Here is a 19,776-nt window from a genome sequence, read left to right on the forward strand (position 1 = left end):
CAAATAGGCAAATTATTGAATGCACCGGCTCTGGGTGTTATTTGAAGCCGTTATGTTTCACATATTTCTATGTGCTCATGCCTGCATTTTCTCTATTCTTCACTGGGTTTACTCGTGCCTTTTGGAATTCCTGCCATGCATAAAACAAGGTGCTCATGCTGTGGCCAACAATGAAGGAGCCACAATGGGTTGGTGTGTTTTGCATGCTTCTCTTCAGCCTCTGCTGCTGGTCACCTTGGAGACAAGAAGTGTCCTGGACCAGCCCCACAATTGCTTTAACCAGCTGGCAGCTCCTGCATTTTCTGCTTCATGTGTAATTAGTGATGTTTCTTGAATAATCTGTGTTTGTTCTGATGTGAGGCTTTTACTATAACCCATGATGGCGACATATTCCCAAAGCTTCTATATTCCTCCAGGGATAATATTTAATATTTAATATTTGATTTGGAAGTTTAGCAAACATTATTCCAGTTCACCAACAGTGGTGTGAGGAAAGTCCCAGAAGGGGAATAACTCTGCTAGCTTTTCCCACGGCTGCTACCGCAAATAGATGCTCCAAGAGGACCGAGTGCGTGTTTGCAGCCTTTTAACACGGAATACTACTGAAATACCTCTAGAGATCATTGAGCATCTGTAAAGCCATATTTGTCTTGAGCCATCCAGCCCTAATGTATTCTGAACTCTTCAGCTCTCCCTTTGGCCCAGGGCAATAGTGTGAAATAGTGCTGGGTATTAGGATTTTATGTATTTTCGGTTAACACTATAGACTCCAGATGAAGTTTTAATTCTGCCAGCCATGCTTCTTTAACATCAGCTTCCCACCTTATTCTACTTTAAAATGCCCCAATGCTATTGCTAACCTAAGAAGAATTGTCATAGTATTGGAATGCATACGTTGCCATAGTGCACAAAAGACAACGCTCCCTTTTTTAGTTATTCACCAGTAGCCTTTTTCCTTTTAATAGTACTGTCCTCTTAGTAGTCATCAGCAGATGGATTTCCTTCTTAATAGATATCTTTAGGCTTAATGTAAAAAGCAGGTTCTCTTTCATGCTTAATGCATGTTGTATGCAGTCCTTGTTCGTATTTCACGCCAGCATCTGCTACTAGGTAGTAGTTTGGTGAGTCCCAGAACCAGGATTGCCTGATCTCTTAGGGATTTATGTCTCAGGGTTGAATGAGCTGGTACCTAAGATGCAGAGTCCAGACTCTGGTGTCTAGTACGTAGTGAGTTTACCTCTGAGCCTATACTTAGTGGCGGCGATGTTAGGTTTTCTCTCTTCTGCTCAGTTACCTATTCTCCTATAGGTATTCCATATAGAGGAACTTCACCATTCCTCACTGTAGGAACGAATATCTTTGCACTCTGTCTGTGTCAGATTAGATTCAAATTGGATCAGTGTGTTCAAACGTTATTGACGGGGAACAGAGAAAGATACACACTCCTTGACTTCCTTATTCTCTTCTTACTGTCTTCTAAAGACAAGGCTAGAAATTCAACTTCAGTTGGATCTGCTTCATCTATGGGTAGTTAATAATAATGACAATTTTCATTGTGTCTTTTTTTTTACTGTATCAGGCAAATGTCATGCTTTGGGGAATAAATTTTATAGGAACCACAAATAATAAGTAGATAATTCATTATTCATATCTGTCTGCTCGGGGAAAAAATGTCACAGAGTGGGTAGGTGGCTCGGACCAACTTTTTGTAATGAGTTGATGAAGGCGGGGGGGGGGGGGGGGAAGCAAGCTCATGCACCCTAACTGATTCCTCTGCCTTAAACAATGAACATTATTTCTTTTAAGATTATTTGACTTTAAGTAAGTCTTGTGAATATGATTAACATGCCCAAGATTATCCAAGAGAATAAATTATTCATGCAAATTACACATTTATAAATGATACACAGAGATACATACAGATTTCTTTAATTTCACTAACACTCTGGTAAATTTGAAAATGAGATTTTTTTCCTTCTGAAAAAGCACTGCACTTTCTTTGCAGTGCTGTAAGTAGCTTCACACTAGATAAACTAGGATAAACAATGAAAAAAGGGCCTGACTGCAGAGCTTACAGAGTAAAGTAATAGAATTGTTTTGAAGTAGTTCCGTGCAAGGGTGAGCCAGATTTAGCCCTGAAAGCTGGCAGACTACAGTGTTAGCTCAGAGGTAACTTAAATCTGAGGGTACTGTAGATCAGAAATCAATTTTGAAAATTTCATGCATGAAGACATAAAGACATAATCAAATCTCGGGTTTGAGGCAAGGCTCCAGCTTCTCAGTGTGCTCGTGTCCCTCTGCATTACAGAGGTGCAAATGCTTCTCTCAGGATGCAGTCTGCCATTTCAGGAAAGGCGCTTACCTAAGTTTAGGCTGGGAGATAAAACAGCTTAAATGAAAAATTTGTGTGCTAGAAACATCGCAGTGTTTTTTATCTTGACATTTTAAAGGGCTGGGAGTTGAGAGGTCTGTTTTTTGAAACAGTGCACCATTCAGAGCTTTCTTCAGGTCTTACATGGTCCTTGACATGGGCTGTTTCTTGCAGTTACACATGGTGGTAACTTACAGCATTGTGTCTGCCACCAAGGGAAAAACTGTATGTAATCTAGTGGGCGGGCAGGTAGAGAGAAACTGAGGCATCTGCAAAATCACCAACTACTTTATTATTGCAGTTTTAGTTGTAATTTACTCTTAAAAGTAAATTGTATGACCAGTCATCTCATGAAATAAGAAGACTTCTGAAGATTATCAGATCTAACCACAGAGCTTAAGCTGGATCAAAATCAAGGCACCAGAAATTAATCCTTTCATGTTTTATGAAAATGTGTGTTCAAATTCCTAGATCTGTCTTCAGCTATTACGATTTACATCCAGGGCTGAACCCAAAATCTCAAAAGAAAATAGCAAGTCTAAATATTTCAGATGAGCTTGTAATTTAGTAACTGGAAAGCTACATTATGTCATGTTAATAGGCTAAGCATATTATAGAAAAGAGGATCAAAATTACAGAAGTAGCACAGAAAGGGCACAAACCTTATCTTCAGTTTGTGTTACTCCTATGATAATCTGGAATCAAAGGTTATATAAAGTACCTTTTTCTAAAGTGCCAGCCAAATAGATGTTAGTATGATAGGTAGACATTCAAACACCATGGAGTAGAAACAGGCAACAAAAATAAATAGAACCCCTTCAAAACTGAAAAATCCTGTTGATTGTGACTGGTAAATAAGATTTACTTCCTAAGAAGGTGAAAACACATAGAATCATAGAATCATTAAGGTTGGAAAAGACCTCTAAGATCATTGAGTCCAACCGTCAACCCAACACCACCATGCCCACTAAACCATGTCCCTAAGCGCCTCATCTACACGTCTTTTAAATACCTCCAGGGATGGGGACTCCACCACTTCCCTGGGCAGCCTCTTCCAATGTTTAACCACTCTTTCAGTAAAGACATTTTTCCTCACATCCAATCTAAACCTCCCCTGGCGCAACTTGAGGCCATTTCCTCTCGTCCTATCGCTTGTTACTTCGGAGAAAAGACCAACACCCACCTCGCTACAACCTCCTTTCAGGTAGTTGTAGAGAGCGATGAGGTCTCCCCTCAGCCTCCTTTTCTCCAGGCTAATTGCCATGACGTAGCTCACCCCCGGTGAGGCATGTACGCAAGCTCATGTCCTGTGACTGCGTTCCACCTCAGCAGCACCACCCATTGCAGGTTTGCTTCAACACACATGGCAGGAAGACCTGCAACCTCATTGTACACTGCATATTTGCAGCAAGGGCGGTTGTGTCCGCTGCTGGGTTTGTTCAGTGACTGCTGTCGCCTTGTGACGAATAGGACGCATGCACGATTCAGCCTGTGTCAGAGAAGGGGGTAGTTGTCCACTGCCTGGGTCCCCTATTACTTGCTACTCACCTCCCATATGACTAACATTAGTTTGGTCACAGACTGCTCAGGACATAGTCTGAAAATTGATCTGAAAACCCCAAATCTTTGTTTCCAGGCAGTTCTTTGCCCTGGCTCACTGTGCAGCCCCGCAAGCACCAGTGCTGGCGCAGGGCAAGCGGTAGGAACTTGTGGCCGGCAGCTGGAGGGCACAGGAGCTGCTTGCAGCAGTGACTCAGGGCTGTTACACCAGCAGCATGTCTGTGGGTTACGCGGTTTTCCCACTACAGGAGAGGAAGCAGAAGGGAGCTCTGGATAAGATCAGGTTGGATAAGATCAGATGTTCTGAGGAGGCAAACGGAGCTGAGGTTATCTAGTCTCCCAAAAGGCTTACTGAAAACATGGTATAGGACAAAATGCAGCCGATAAGGAGTCATGCATAAGGTGAACAGAGTATATTCAGGTGTTTTGTGAAGGCAGGCTGGAGGAGTATTCCAGTAAGAAAGCATTTTCTCTATTGCATAAATAATTAAGCAGTGGTGGTTTTTTGCCTTTAGGCAACAGTATTACCATAAAGTAGTCATCAGTAATACAAATATATATGAGGAAAGAAGAAACCATTCTGGGTCAAGGATTTAAAGTCACACAGAAGAGGGACAGTTCTTTTGAGCTTTGTGGAGAGCTGAAAGCCTTCTACAACAGGTTTTAAGTCCCCTGAACCAGCAGCTTGGCCAAGCAGGAGACAAGCAAGGTGTTATTGTTCAGGCATGGGAGCCTCTTGGCATAGTGATACATAGAAGGTCTGTGTTACCCCTACATGGTATTACCCCATTTGAATGCCTCCTTCCCCTGGTCCTGCAGCAGGGCTGGATGACTACAAAGTCTGTAGAGAGGCAACGTTGTTACTAGTGAAGTTCTGTATCTGCAAGACTCACTATAATGGGTGAAAATGGAAAAGAAACAATTATCCCGTAATTGTGCTTTGTAACTGAGATTCTTTTTCAAAGAAAGTGATGATAAGTAAATTCTGGTCTAACCTTCATCCTCTGTGACACTTTTGCCTCTTTATCATGTAGCATTTGACTCTGATGCTCCTGTTAGAGGCAGGGGAGGACCAGCGTGCCCAGCAGCCCTCCCTCTCCATGCTGCCTTCCCCCTTGCAAGTCTCCTGCACACATTTAGATCTCTTCTGCTGAGCTCTGTAAAGCAGAAGGAGAGCACAGCTCCTTTGATGATCTTGATCTAAATAGCAAGTTATCATCTGAATTAAAAGGGAGAGACTGCAGCGGATGAAAGAGAAGCAATATGCTTATTTTCTGGTCTAGTAGAAAACAGTGCTGTTACTCTACCTGTGTCCCAAGCCCATACGCAAATAATTGGGAATTTGCTGTCTTAATGGCTGTTGTTTTTTTTTTATTGTACCTCTGTGGCTGTGTGGGTGAATGTGAAAAGGTTTTTGCACATGTATATATGTATTTTTGGTAGACACTGCACAGCTAAAGCCTCTTTTAATTTTCTCTCTAATTTATTTTTAATTTTGTAACCCCTCAGGGGTAAATCCTTATTATATAATGTAAAATCATCTCTTCTACAAGGCAGCTTATTTGTTGATTTTTAATTTGAGCCAGCAGAGGCAAAGATGTAGCTTTTTTCCAAACACTGAGAGCTCCTCTGTATATATAGCTGTCAAGTGTGTGTCTCCCTGCAAAATTAGTGAAAAATGTAAAACCTAAACCTATCCTTCTAGAAAGGTCAAAGAGGAGGTTTGTATTTCTCTGTGTTAACAGTATGTTAGACTTCTGAATCTAAAAACATTCTTAATATGCAATTTGCTTTTAAATCTACATTACATTTGGATTAGACTGAATACGAAGGCTTACATTTTCAAAAGCTCGAGTGCTGACAGAAGTTAGGGGTTTGGTTTTTGAAAGGGGATCTCCATCAAAAGGTGGCACTGTCTGAAGGTGGCATTACACTGTGCACTCACATAAATGCATGTTCACCAACATCAATACATGCTGTTGGCTTGCTGGAAATGTTGTCTTTAAGCTAACCTGCACACTTTACGATTTAGTATTTGTTTATATGACTGGCTGGAAGACAGTCACAGTCCTATTGAGAAAATAACAAAAACACACGTTCTGACATAATCTCTCTTCCCTTTACATTCAGTGGGAGAGATGTTTATTTTCAAAACACTGGTTATCTCATCCTAAACAATTCATCTGGAATATGTTAGGTGAAAAATGCTTTAAAAATGCCTTACCAGCTAGTTTAGGTGTAGGCATCTACATTTGGTCCTTCTGGCCTACAATGCTTACAACTCAAAAGACCTGAAAAATTAGTTTGCTTTGTCATCAAGGAAATAAAAAAAACCTAGGTTGTCTCTTTTTGTTTTGTTTTTAATTAAGTGTGATATTTTTTCCTCCACTTTGTTTTTATGCAAAGGTGATGTTTATTATTATTCAGGATGTAGACTTTTGAATGAAGCTCTTGATTCCCTCTGCTTCTCATTTTAGTCTTCCCAAGTTAAGTCAAGGCTTCCCACTTACCTCCCTAACTCCCATTTCACTTCTTGTTGTCTCCGAATTCCCTGACGATGCCATCTGTGATTGCTGTCCAGAGGTCCAGTCGTGCTGGCAGTCCATGCCTTCTCCAGGCTGTCTTCCACTGTTGCCCTTACCGGGTCACTCTTGCAAAAGTGTAGCATTTGAATATGGTGGCTTTATTTCAGCCCCATCTCAAAACCAGGACTCCACCTGCCTCTTCCTTGATTTGTCCATAGCATTGGACTGACACTCACTGCAGATGATCATCTTCTTTCTCCTGCCCTTCTCCGCAGAAAATCTCCCACTTCAGGAGCGATCCTTTCCCTTCTATGAATTGTGATGACAATGCCAAAAAAATAGAAAACAGTAAACAAACAACAGTCCCCAGATTAACAATGTTAAACATGCATTGCTTTTTGCTCAGATATACCCTCAGATGGAGGCTGTCAGTTTTGCTAATGCTTGTAGATCTGCACAACTGATACGTTAAAGGTAAATGATAATAATAATGTGGGCAGAGGGATGCAGGTCAGACCTTTCTTACCACATTTACACACTAACAGGAGATGCAGCAAGTGAGTGGAAGTGAAGACTACGTATGTTCCACAGAGAAAGGTGCAGCTCCCACACAAGATTTTTTTCCAGGAACAAATTCTCTGTTTTATTTTTGTCACACTGAACGCCTTTACATCTCTCTGCTTTCCACTGGGCAAGACAAAGACACTTGCTGTGAAGCTAAACCAATGTTCATCAGAGCTGCACAGTGCCTGCATAAATTCATTTCGGCCTTGCTCTTTGCGCTGCAGAGCCTTCTCAGCTGAACCTGATGTTTTGCGGTTTGGAATATCTGAGAGCTGTGTATCAAAGATAAAATACCACTCGCCAAATATTTTTCTTATTTCTGTCGTTAGCCCAGAAGGGATTGAGAAAGCAAAAGAGAGAACTCTGTGTGTCAGTTAAAATTGCAGATTTAATTTCCATCTCTGGAAACTCTGACTTTACCTGTTAGCCAGAAGTCGTGACCATACATTCCTTTTTAAAGCTAACTTATTTGGCCACATCTGAACAATACAGTGATCTGCGGTTGGAAATTGAAGCTGGAGACAGCAAGCACTGGCAAACCAAAGGTGTCAAAAGATTCCTTGAGATTTGTCCGTAGTCCTTGCTCAGGCAGCCTAATGCCAGTGCCAGTTCTTGAACCTGCTTCTTCTTTCTGCTTTGTAGGTACCACCAAGGTCTTACTGTCACAAAAACAGATTTAGGTGGGTGTTGGAACAGAGACTGCAGTGACTCTGAGAGGTTTATACTGTCTAATAGTTTGATGTCTTTGATTTTTAAACTTTCTCTTTACAATTAACAAGAAGAATCTCTCTGAAGTGTTAACCATGCCTTTCCATTGCATTGATGTTTTTCAGCTGGTGTTCTAAAGGTATTATCTGGGCAGCACAAGAGTTAGAGATACAGTTTCAGTACCTGGAAAGGATCTATCTGCATGTTTTACACTGATTTTAGTACGAATTAGGACATCTAATCTCAAATGCTTTTTTGCAAATACCTCCCTAAATGTATTAAAAAATAAAATCTACAATATTCCTTTTTCTTTATGCTGAAATCATCATAACAAATACATAAATGTAGTCATAATTTCTGCCTGCAGTGCATTGTTCCTGTACCCCGGTACAAACAAAGGGTGGGAATTTCTTTTTACTGAGTTCTTCTGTGAGTTGGTGGTAACAGGAAAGTGTGGTATGGTTCAATGAACTGACTCATTCTTATTTAGGGTCTTAAATAATTAGCCTACTCACCACCTTTTTTCTGCTATTTCTCTGCTGCTTACTGAGAGAAAGAGAAAAAGAGAAGGGAGGGAAGGAAGGAAGGAAAGGAAGGAAAGCTTTTTAGCATTTACAGTTTTGCACTCAGTGTCATTATCACTGTAACAAATAATTAGGTTGTTGCCTAATAATATCCCACTGGAAGTGTGTATGTGTGACCATCTGTTAATGAAAAATTTCAAATTATTCAGATGCTTGGTTCAGGTAAATACCCATTCAGGTCACTCAGCGGGGCCAAGATTTAACATCTAAATCTTGAATCAACTTCTGAAGTAATTATCCGTTTTTCTGTGATTGCGTCTTATAAGATCTGAGATAGTCCTGTGCTATAGAGAGCCTGCTGCTTCTGATGGTATAGCAGCACATATATCACTGGGTCTGTTTGAACCAGAGAGCTAACACACTTGTGATGATGGAAAATGATGAGGGACAATTGGGAAGCCTGAGCAAGTTTTGGTGGCAATTGACAATAATGTTCCTTTTCTTCTGTATTTTCCATCACTCATTTCGATGATCACAGGCACTTAGAAAGGCTGCAGCAACACGAGCAAACCTCAGAATAGTGGGAGGTTTTTTTAAACTTTCAAGACAGTTCAAATTCCATTTATGGTACTTCGGCAGTACAGGTCAACCCTACTTAGATCCCTGTTTAGCCTACAGACTCTTAAAGACCTCCAGTCGCACTGTGTTCAGTCGCAGTCGGTATGTCCATCCCCTTTCACAGTGGGGTACCATCATGTCTGGAGCTTGCTGTCATGCAAATAAGTAACAGGTTTGTCCACCCTCACTAATGAGCTGGTTTCTTTTGAAGGGAGAACAGTAATAATCCCTAGCCTAGCATGAGGAATGCTTTGACCTTTTGAAAGTTGTGGGTTTGATCTGCAGGCCGTATTGTACTGTCAATCTTCATGTAGTGGAAATTAAGTACTGGGTGATTGGCAGGGCTCCTGTAGAAGGCAGAGAACCTGCCTACTTCAGAAATCGATCCTGGGAGCAGGGCAACCTGTCACGCAAAATCTGCTTGTCTCAGTGCAGCTTTTCTCTAAACAAGTCTGATACTTTGAACCTCTAGGATCGTAATAACTATCCTTGGAACAAGACCTGTAATCTGCCCAAAGGTGGTGCTGTTATTCTCATGCTCTAATATTCCATCATATTTGCAAATACTCTTATCTCCCACATCTGGCAAAACCCTCTTGCATAATGTGTGATACAACATTTATCAGTATGTATGGAAAGTATAAATGTATGTAATAAACTGCTCTATTTAGCATTTTATATGTGTATGTGTATATATATATGTGTATATATAAAAGTAAAACTAAGAACACATTTACAGTCTGCCCAAGCTGCACTTGTTTTTCCTGGCATTGCTTACATCTTAAGTGAAGTGGCAATCTGACCCTCACATACTACTTCGCCAAGCTGGCTGTTTTAATATCTGCGAGACAAATAGGTTGTGTTAGTTTTCACCTCCTTGCGGTACCTCTTTATAGATGGTGCTTTTCAACTGCATATTGTAAATGCGAGAGATCTTCTAGATAATTTCTCTTGACAGGCAAGTATTTTGTGCATGTAAACCTAACTCTTTTGCATAATTCTTCTTGTTTATTACCACAGGAGAAGAAAACTTGCTGGCAATTTTGAAAAGGAGATGGTGGAAGTACATGATCCTGGGGATAATAGATATAGAAGCCAATTACCTGGTAGTCAAAGCTTATCAATACACCACTCTTACTAGTGTACAGGTAAGGACTCAAAGGATTTTCCCTTTTGAGGTAAGATAATAGGCCCAATGAGGTCAATGGTGCAGTGTCCATTGGCTTCAGTGCACTAATGGCTAGTTGCTGCCTGTGTCTTCTGTGTACTTTTTAATGCTATCTCATGAGACGTGTTTTTTTCATGTTGGACTATTTTTATTACTCAGTATTTTCCAAACTGTACAAAAACATACTGTGCTAAACCATTCATAATCACATTTTTGGCGTTATCTACTTCATTGGTCCTTTAAGGAAATATTTTCAGATGGGCTGAAATGTTTTTCTCACTTTATATTGTACTTGGAAAAAATACAAGCACTTCTTTTAGGATTCCATAATTAGATCTGAGTGCAAAAGTTGTCATTAAGTACAGTGAATGTAGTTATGATGAAGAAGTCTTACTTCAATGCAAGCAGTTAGATGTGTTATGTTATATAACAGCTTAACCGCAGCTATCAAAAAGTGTACTCTCCCTTAAAAAATTATACGTGCGGTGAACAAAAGCTAGGGTAGCAATTCCTCCAAAGATCTAACCTGTGTATTTTAAATACAACACAAAAGAATCAGGCTTCTTCCCATTTAAGTGAACGGGAAGTGAATAATAGAAACATTTTTAAGAGACTGGAATTTGTCTATCTTGGGAAATCATTGCATACTTCATTGCTACTTGTTCTAAAACATACCTACTCCCTTTTTACATTATCTCTAAATAACTGGGCAACACTAGGTAGTGTTCAGTGTATTTTACACCTTATTTGCCTGAAGTTTGCATTAGAGCCAGTAAAATAGAGGAGCACCAGTTAATGTTCTGCAGAATCAAAGCTGATTAGGAATATATCTCTTCCATAGTTGAAAAGGGATATTGGAAAATACTGAGCTTGTTTAGCTGAATAAGAAGCAAAAATAGAAGAAAACTATGAATTCAAGGAATCCGAATGTGAGGTTTATACTAAATATTCATAAATGCCTCTGCCATCAGAATCTTGGTTTGAGAATTCTTTGAAACGTGCCCAGACAACGTAATACTGCTTTTAACACTTTTCCAAATCAGATTACTCAGTATAGGGTAAAGCATAAACCCACATAAACCTCATACTGTCTGATTTTATAGCTACTAAGAGCCTCAAAGAGAAAAGCAAAAGCTGAATTGCATCTTTTGCATGTTCACTCATAGCAAGTAGGAATAGCGGACTGAGCAAGATGATCCAGGTCATTAAATACTGTCTCCCACAGCCACCAACAAGCATGTATCAGAGGTTCGTCTGGACGGACCCATGAAGCACCGATCGCAGAAGATGCAAACCCTCCTGCTCTTCTGCAATGATCATGGCCTTTAGTGTAAGAGATCAAAAACTGCAGTGCGAGGAGGAAGCAGGCAGGAGAGTTCAAGGGCATTGCCTGTGTCTCAGCAGGGAATTTGTTAGCTGAAATGAGCCACACTCTCCTTTTAGACTGAGAGAGAGGAAGGGTAGAACAGGAGAACTGTCACAGGACGCAGACCGCATTGTGTCCTTTTTAGACCTCTTCCACATAAAGATTACAACAGAGTTCAGGTCTCTTTCCCATGTAGCTTGAAGGAGGGAAGAGGTAGAAGCTCAAATGTCGTCGAGTTTTTTTCCAGGAGTGGAATGAATGCAGTGTCTCTTTTGCCCATAGCTGTCCTGGATTGCTCGGATACACGTGGAGTGACTGGGAATACCCGTTGCATTTTAAATTCACTTCATGCCTTAATTTGAATGAGCTTCTAAGTATAGAGAAGCCCAAAGGTATGGTGAGAATGGGACAAGTATGAAGTAGTGCATTAAGATGTTGAATCAAATGGCACATTTTATGAAATGTAGCCAAACACCACCCTATTTCATTTAAAGATGAAACAGAAGAAGCTCAGGGCATTATTCAGCCTGAAACAGCATTGGCCAAAGTCTGTAATGGTATGAGATGAAGACTGAAGAAATGGAAAGTAAAAGATGAAAAAAAGCAAGCTTTTCCTAGAATCTGATTTCTGAAGAAGCAAATAGGACCACTCTCTCGAGAGCATCTTCCAAAAGGCTTGATCCTGCAAGAGCACTACCTGTGAGGCCATAAACACTTGCTAGCACATAGCAAGAAGTGTTCAAATCCTTTCAGATTTCAGACCTGAGAAACCATTACTACCTAACACAAATCAGCATGGCTTCGACTGAAGGCTGTGGGAGCTATGCCAATGTATACATTGACTGAGAATCGAGCCCCTCAAGTCAATTCCGGGGGATTTTATTGTCAACAGGCTTTTCACCAAGGCTTTTTTGATGGGGAGAATATAAGAGTTTTTGAAATTGTCACTTCAGTAAATGAGAAATCTTGCAGTATTTTTATAGTGGTGGTACATGGACCATTTCAGTAGGAAATCAGTTTTACAGCATATACTTTTTTTCCACACAGTATCTCTGCTCCGTCATGCAAAACTAACATGTGAGTGTACTGCGCTTGTGGTGCTTTTAGGCAGAAAACATTAAGCTGCTCCCAGCAAAAAGCCAAAGTTTAACTGTAAAAATGTACCTTCATTGCAATTGATTTGCAGTTCTGCTTTCACCAAACAACTCCAAGCACTCAACAGCTTTGTTTGCCAAGTAGCTTTAAACTCTTAGGACCACCAAAGTTTCTAGTTTAAACTCCATCTTTTTTTGTAATTGACATGATCTCATCGTGCTTCCAGGAAAAGACTGAAATTGGTGCCCTACTTTTCCCCATTGTTTCACACCCAAGTCTTTCCTATACTTTCCTTTAAAATTCCCTTTTGGTTTTGGTCTGGGAAAACAGAATTTTCTAATAAACCTTCCTATACATCTTTCACCGGATGCCTTCAGAACCACAGTGAACGAGGACACACGGCATAAATCAGAGATTAATATGGTACCTAACGTTTACTTTTGGATGTGCTTCTGATTATTTCAAATCCTCATGTACTCTATAATTACTGTCTGAGAATGTGGCACTCACTCCATCATAAGATAAAAACAAAGTACTGTGAAGCCTAGAAACACATAATTTTCCCTTTTTTTTAAAAAAAAGCAAACTAAAAGACCTCCCTTGTAAACTAGGTGACATAAAAAAATTAGATTGAAAACCAATGCACCGTTTATGTTTCAGACATCAAGGTGTAGGTCAATTGCTAAGGATAAAATCCAAGGTACCCTTTAGGTACCTGCAGTGCAATTCAGGGGCAACTAGATTTAATAGAACAATCCAAGAAACCCACACCTAACTGTCTACATATCTAAAATGTCATAGACATCTAACATCCCCTGGTCTATGTGTACTAACCTGCTGCTCAGAGCACGGTCTTGGGACATGAAAATGTGTGTTTGAACCTCTCAGTTTGCTCCTTCTTTGGTAGCTTTAAATTCTGGTTCTTTGCATGCCAAGAGTGCTTCTGTATTGATGGAGCCAGATGCCTAAATACCTACCTCCATTTTAAAATTCAAAAGCTACGTATTCCTACATCAAAGTACCCCGAGGAACTCAATTTGTTAGATATGATCTTAGCATGCCTCAAGTGCTTACAGAAAGCCTGGAGTGCTTTCCAAATCACAAGGGTAGAGCCACCTTTTACATAAAGTCATAGCTGTTAAAACAGTAGCCCACAGAAAGGGCTTAAGTTAACTCCATTTTAGCGGGGGGGATTGAAACTCAAGCTTCCCACAGCCATGAAAATGCTCAAGCTAGTAAGTGAAGACTGTTCTCTAGAGCGTACATTTAAAAATTGAGTATACACCAGGTAAAAGGCACAGTAGTTTGTCGATAGATCAATTTGATATCCAAAAACACGTGTTCCAAGAAGTGCCAGAGGTGCCAGAGATCAGTCACGCTTAATGCTCTCAGGCACATGTGTCCTGATTCCCAGATGGCCAAAAACTTGCAAAATGATCTTTAGTTTCTCTTTGATGCATTAATCTAATGTGCACTAGATTTTGCAGCCTTCTTGCATGTCAGCTGCAGCAGGTGCAGAAAGTGCATTAAACACTCCCGTGTACACTAGCACCTGATCCCATGGACTTTTTTTAAAAACTGTACACTTAACTTTCAGGACTGCCTGTGGTAATGCTTTCCATAGTTATCCTAATGGTTTTTAAAACAACCCTGGTGTAGACCTGTGGAAGGTTTAATAATTATTCAAGAAGGGTGTTTTAACTACTGTTAGAGACACTTTTTACTCAGCAGATAAAATTAGTTCCCCCAGAGGGAATGAAAAGATTCTGAAGTTCTTGCAGTTATTTAGATCTAGATATTTAATTTGTTTGAATTTTTACTTCAAGTTCCCTGTACTGCATTTACAGCGTACCACACACGTACATCCTACCAAGTCCATAATGTCTTCCACTAAGCCTGTTATGATACTAACATTTGTAACCTTTGCTGCCAGGTAAGTGCTTTCTCATCATGCCAAGCTTCGTTATGAGGCAGACTGTCCTCTCCCTTCTCCCCTGTCGCCCCCACGTTAATTAGCTCTCCTTTCTGCGAATACACTGTTTTATCCACTTGCATATTACACTGTTGTGTTGCACTCTCTAGAGGTAATGTTACCCTTTTTCTGTGTTATGACATCACATAGAAATCTGGACTATTTCTGCAATGCCTTGCATAGTGGTACTGTAGAATATGCATACAATGGCACAAGAAATAAGGGTCTTTCAAAGAGAGTGCTATGTTTCCAAATAGTGATTTATCTGGTAATTTATTCCTTGGGCAATCAAGCCTTTGATTGGCATGATGAAAACAAAGGTAGTAAAAGCTGGGATTTATAGACACCAGGAGACAGACAATAAAACTATGATGCTGATGTTCTCAGCTACTCTTAGATCACTGTGAGGCTCAGCAGTACATCATACTTCCAATTACCTCTGGCAGTTTTCATACCTCAACAACTGCCACCAGAAAAGGAAAGGAGTCAGCAGTAAATGCTTATTATAGCAGTGCTGGATGGCAATAGACTTTGCTTTGTTCTTGGTCCCTATGGACTCAATGTGTGTTGAGGCAGAAGGTTTGAGATAATTTTGAAGCAAACCTGGGAGGTGAGGAGCAGGGGATTTGCAATACTGAAGTTGTTGAGCCACCTTGTCCAGTGCCTGCTAACATGAAATATCTCAAAAGCAGAGATAAATTCCACTCCTTCCCTTCCTCCCCCCATCCTACGCATGTAAGATTGACCATACTTTCATGGTATGACATATTGACATGTTTGGCTTCAGGGCAGTGAGGGAATACTGCAATGTTAATAAGGTTTGCAGATCAGTGTGTGCAGAAGTGTTGCATACCATACATTTATACTGTGAGAGTCTGTTGGGTGTACCTTGCATCTGATTTATTATCACACTTCAAGTTGCTGCTCTGTCTTTTAACTGTTACATACCTATGGTTCGCAAACCAGCCCCTTCAGTATCCTCAGTCTCTGTGCATGGTTTTGGAGTCAACTGAGCTCTCAGTATCCAGAGCTCCTGCCTCTAATGGCAAAATTCACCCTAAGCCAAACTTTTTACTAAAATAAATATGCAAAATCACATTAAAGTCAGTGGAGCTGTGCCCATTACAACAGCAGAGATTCTGGCATTCCGTGCCCGTTTTGCATATTCTTGCAGGTGAAGTGCAAAAGCAGAGGTTTTTCTGCAGGAGACATCCATGATTATTCTTAGGCCAGGATCTAATCCCCTCCATAGCTTACAGCAGCTGGTGACATGGAGAAGTTTCTAATAAGTAACCTTGAGAAAATGGTCTTCAAAGCCCATATCCAGTCATCTTTCTTACTTAGAGAGAAGCGAAACAGAAAATAGTTTTTTTCTACAGAAACACGTGACTGCTGGCAGAGCTGTCTGCTGTCTTAGAATGATCTTTTTCTGACAGTGGTATGTAAAATCAGAGGAGGAATGCAATTAAAGGAAAGGCCATTTCAGTGGTCAGTTTGTTGGTAACTCTTCCTGGCATTTGAGCAGACCTTGCATAAGCACAGCTGGAGTGCATGTAATGAGAGGAGAGGATGAAGAGGTGTGTCCTAAGTTTTTTTTTTTAAAAAAGAGTCAAGATGCGATTACTCGCGTTGGTAGTAAAGCGTGTCCATGTGTAGAGAGTTGAGAGCAGATTAACTGTGGGTTGGATGTAACCACCACCTTTCATTTAACATGACTGCAAGAACTCGCTGAGTTCCTTTTATGTACACGGAAAGCTGGAGCTGTAATAATCCTCATCTTGGGTGTTGGTGCATGCAAGTCAGATGTAGGTGTAGTGAAAGTTTTGAGGGAGTTTCTGCATCCGCAGGGAAAAAGACAAAATCCTGAGGACAGATTAAAGGAACTGATGGGAACAGTTATAGAAATATCAGTCATGTGGCCCCAACAAAAAAATCAGAGCTCTTGTGGGCAAAATACTGATTTAAAGAGGCTTCAGACTGGGAGCAGTCTTCTGGCTTTTGTTTCTTCCATGTCATGGAAATTAAACATCTTTACATTTTTTTTTAAGCAAATTACGTCACTAACTGATTCTTTCACCAATTTCCCTACCCGGAGTACCCTACATTTTGGCTGGATGAAAAAATAAATACTTTTTAAATTACTTCCGTGATGATATAAAAACCATGCAAGAAAGTGATTAAGTTGTGATGAGATAGCAAATAGAAACACGAAAGGTAAAAGCAATGCTCCTTTTTTATTTGAAATGCTTGAAATAACCCTGTCAGAAATGCTGCCAGCATCCACACCTTCCCTGCAGAAGGTTTCAGTCGCAGGGTAGCGTAATTGCCATGCAGTTCCCCTGGCAGCCAGCAGCCACCTCTGTGAGGTTTCACATCCTGGCTGCTTTTGTGCATGTGTATCGTACAGTTGAATCAAGTGTGTGTGGTATTGTGAAGGTAGCGTGGAAACTGGAATAGAAAGAGCCCTCGAATGGGCAGCAAACCCTTTCTTCCTTTGAAAAAACAAAGCAAATGTCAGAAGGCGTCTCTTACATAGCACTTGCTGTTGTATTAAACTTATCAGGTTGCATGCTGAAATTCAGTAGCCCTCACATGTACTTGACCATACAATGTTGGACGGATACGACGCTGGTTTTACTGATCCCTCTGCTCTGGAGAGTAGGCTGAGTAGAGGGTGCAGCTGATTCTCCACATGATTTGCTGGAGGGCAGCACTAATGAGAAACCACTAATGTGAAAAAAGGGGCTTATAACTGGGGGGAAAAAATCCAATGAATGTTTAAAAAGGAAGATTCAGCTCAGCTGTTCCCATAGGGACTGCTGACCAGCTTCTTTCTTTTTGATATTGCTGCAGATCCGCAGTTCACCCTCTGTATTACAGACCTTTCGTCTAAAGCTTGCCAGCTCTCCTTTCCAATGACTAACAGTACATTCTTGCTATATATGTGCAAACACATGCTGAATTTGTGAGATCAGAGACTGGATATTTACTGTTAGCAAGAGAGTATTTGTCTATGATTCACAAGTATAATAAAGTCAACGTAATTTAACAAACAATCAGAAAAATATATTTCAACATTGTGTATCATCAACAGACTTAGATGCAGTGTGATATCTTTTAGAATCAAATAATAATCTGCAATCTCTATAACAACACATTTTTATAACACAAAGGAGTTGCTGTAGGACAGTATATCAATAGGTTATATATTTTTGTATCCTGCCTTCTAAAACATCCCAACTCAGAGCTGTGACTGAAGAGAACCACAGACAAACATGGCAGCGTCAAAGAACATGGTCTGCACCATGCACTCATATCAGTTTTGTTATCTTCCCATGGCAAAATAGGAAATATGTTTTCTTTTAGTTTAGAGAGATCTGATAACTTCTGTGATTAGAACAGGAACTTTGATTAAAATCAGGTCACTCATTAATTTAATGTAATGACAGGGTATAGGCACTACCTTTTGAATAAGCAATTAAAAAGAAGGAAAATATCAAAGATGATTCTTAGGGAAATACTGGTAAACAACTGACCTTTATGTGCTATAAATGAAATTCAAGCTAAGCATAATTTATCTTTGTTATTGCAAAAATTTTATAGTCTGGAACATGACAATTAGGTATAATGTTTTTTTTTCTTAATAGCTGAAATAACTAATAACAAACAAAAAAAAGGGGGGGAGGGGGAGAAAAATAAACAAGAAAGCCCTATTGCAGATCAGGTAATCCACAATCTCACATCTTTTGTCTGTAGAATATATGTGCACTTTTTCTTCTACTAGACAGGTTTATCTGAGGAAAAAAGAAAGGCAGAGCGAATTTAGTCCTGGAGAAATTAAATGTAAAGCAATACCTGAAAAACAGTTAAGCAATATACACTAGCTTATCTTATTGCTGATATTGTAGCAACCTAATTTATTTCTATCTACCCCGTTGTTTAATTATAGGTATAAACTAGGCACAATTCAAGAACTATATAATGTCAATGAACATTACCTACATTTTATATCTATTGATGCTGCAGTATTCCGAATAGCGATTTGTGGATTAGACCTTGGGCTACCAGCCCCAAAGGGGCATTTTCCAGCTGCTGTCAGCGTTGTTTGTTTGTGACAGGTTCTGTTCATGCATCCCTTCATGTTAGTGCTTAAAAGACACATCTTCACATACTTGAAAGCATAGGCATGTTTAAATATTTATGGAATGAGAGGAATTTTTTAAAGCTTCCTCTAAAAGACTGTTAGTGGGAATTTGCATGTTGAAGTATACATGCTGCAGGTACAAACAATTTTTAAAACTGGCTATTGAAAACACACTAGCACCCTAATATATATCATACTCACAAGAAAATGTTCTTTATGTGTGCTTAGCCTGGAGTAAGTAAAGCAGCCTTCGTCAGAGCTGCTGTCCCACAATGAACATGCAGGGTCATGTCCTGTGTGTAAAGGTGGGCAAGGGCTCTATTCCAGATGTTGGGGGTTAAAAATATCCACTGAGTCACTCTGTGTCTCTTGAGAGACAGTAGTTAGTGGCTGAAAGCTGACATCTTCATATTCTTAAATCTATTCTTAAACACTGTTTGCATAAGTGACCGGAGCTCCTGATTTTGCAAAATCAAATAGTTGGATCGGTGATGGTTGAGGTTCGCTTACTCACCTTTGCACAGAAAAGAACTGGAAAGATGCTTGCAGACGCTTACTGTCTTACTTAATAAGTGGTCTCTTAAAACACCTCTGTGCTTAACCGTTGCATAAGGCTTTCTGCTCTGTCTCGGGCACAGTCGTCTCTGAGGTGGTATGTGTATGTATGGGGAAGAGGGTGTTCAAATCTTAAGTGATCGCCTGAGGAAGACGATGGCAGACTGTGCAGTATCTCTGATTGGTGCTATTTTACTCACATCCAGCTCTGAGTTAGGTGTAAGGCTGCCCCTTCTCCTCTCCTCCAGTGCAAAGTTAATCAAGTTGGTATAACCTACTGGTGATTCCCATAGCACAGCGTGGAAGGGAAGCCGAGTGCACTGAGCCAGGTAAAGGTAGCTCTCACTGGTGATGGATTTCAGTTGCTTTCTCCAAGGTAAGACTGGTGCCTGCCCATGTGAGCTTCTCCTCTACCTTGTTTTGACGCAAACTATCAGTAAGTTAGAATCACAGAACCATAGAACAGCCCAGCTTGGAAGTGACCTCAGAAGATCATTTGGTCCAACCTCTCATGGGAAAGTGAGCCTAGATGAGATTATCTAGCACCCTGTCCAGCTGCATCTTGAAAACCTCTGGTGATGGGCACTCTACCACATCCCTGAGGAG

The 19,776-nt window shown here is 40.3% G+C and overlaps 1 protein-coding gene across 1 annotated transcript in view; it reads left to right on the forward strand.

The window, feature by feature from the left end:
• Positions 1-19,776, forward strand: part of SLC35F1 (solute carrier family 35 member F1) — a 253,289-nt gene that overhangs the window by 190,217 nt on the left and 43,296 nt on the right. Inside the window, exon 3 of the mRNA XM_076333482.1 lies at positions 9,891-10,018. Coding sequence (XP_076189597.1) covers positions 9,891-10,018 — 128 coding nt within the window. The remainder of the gene's footprint in view (positions 1-9,890; positions 10,019-19,776) is intronic.

Source organism: Aptenodytes patagonicus, chromosome 3 (assembly GCF_965638725.1).
Source record: "Aptenodytes patagonicus chromosome 3, bAptPat1.pri.cur, whole genome shotgun sequence".
Taxonomy (NCBI): domain Eukaryota; kingdom Metazoa; phylum Chordata; class Aves; order Sphenisciformes; family Spheniscidae; genus Aptenodytes; species Aptenodytes patagonicus.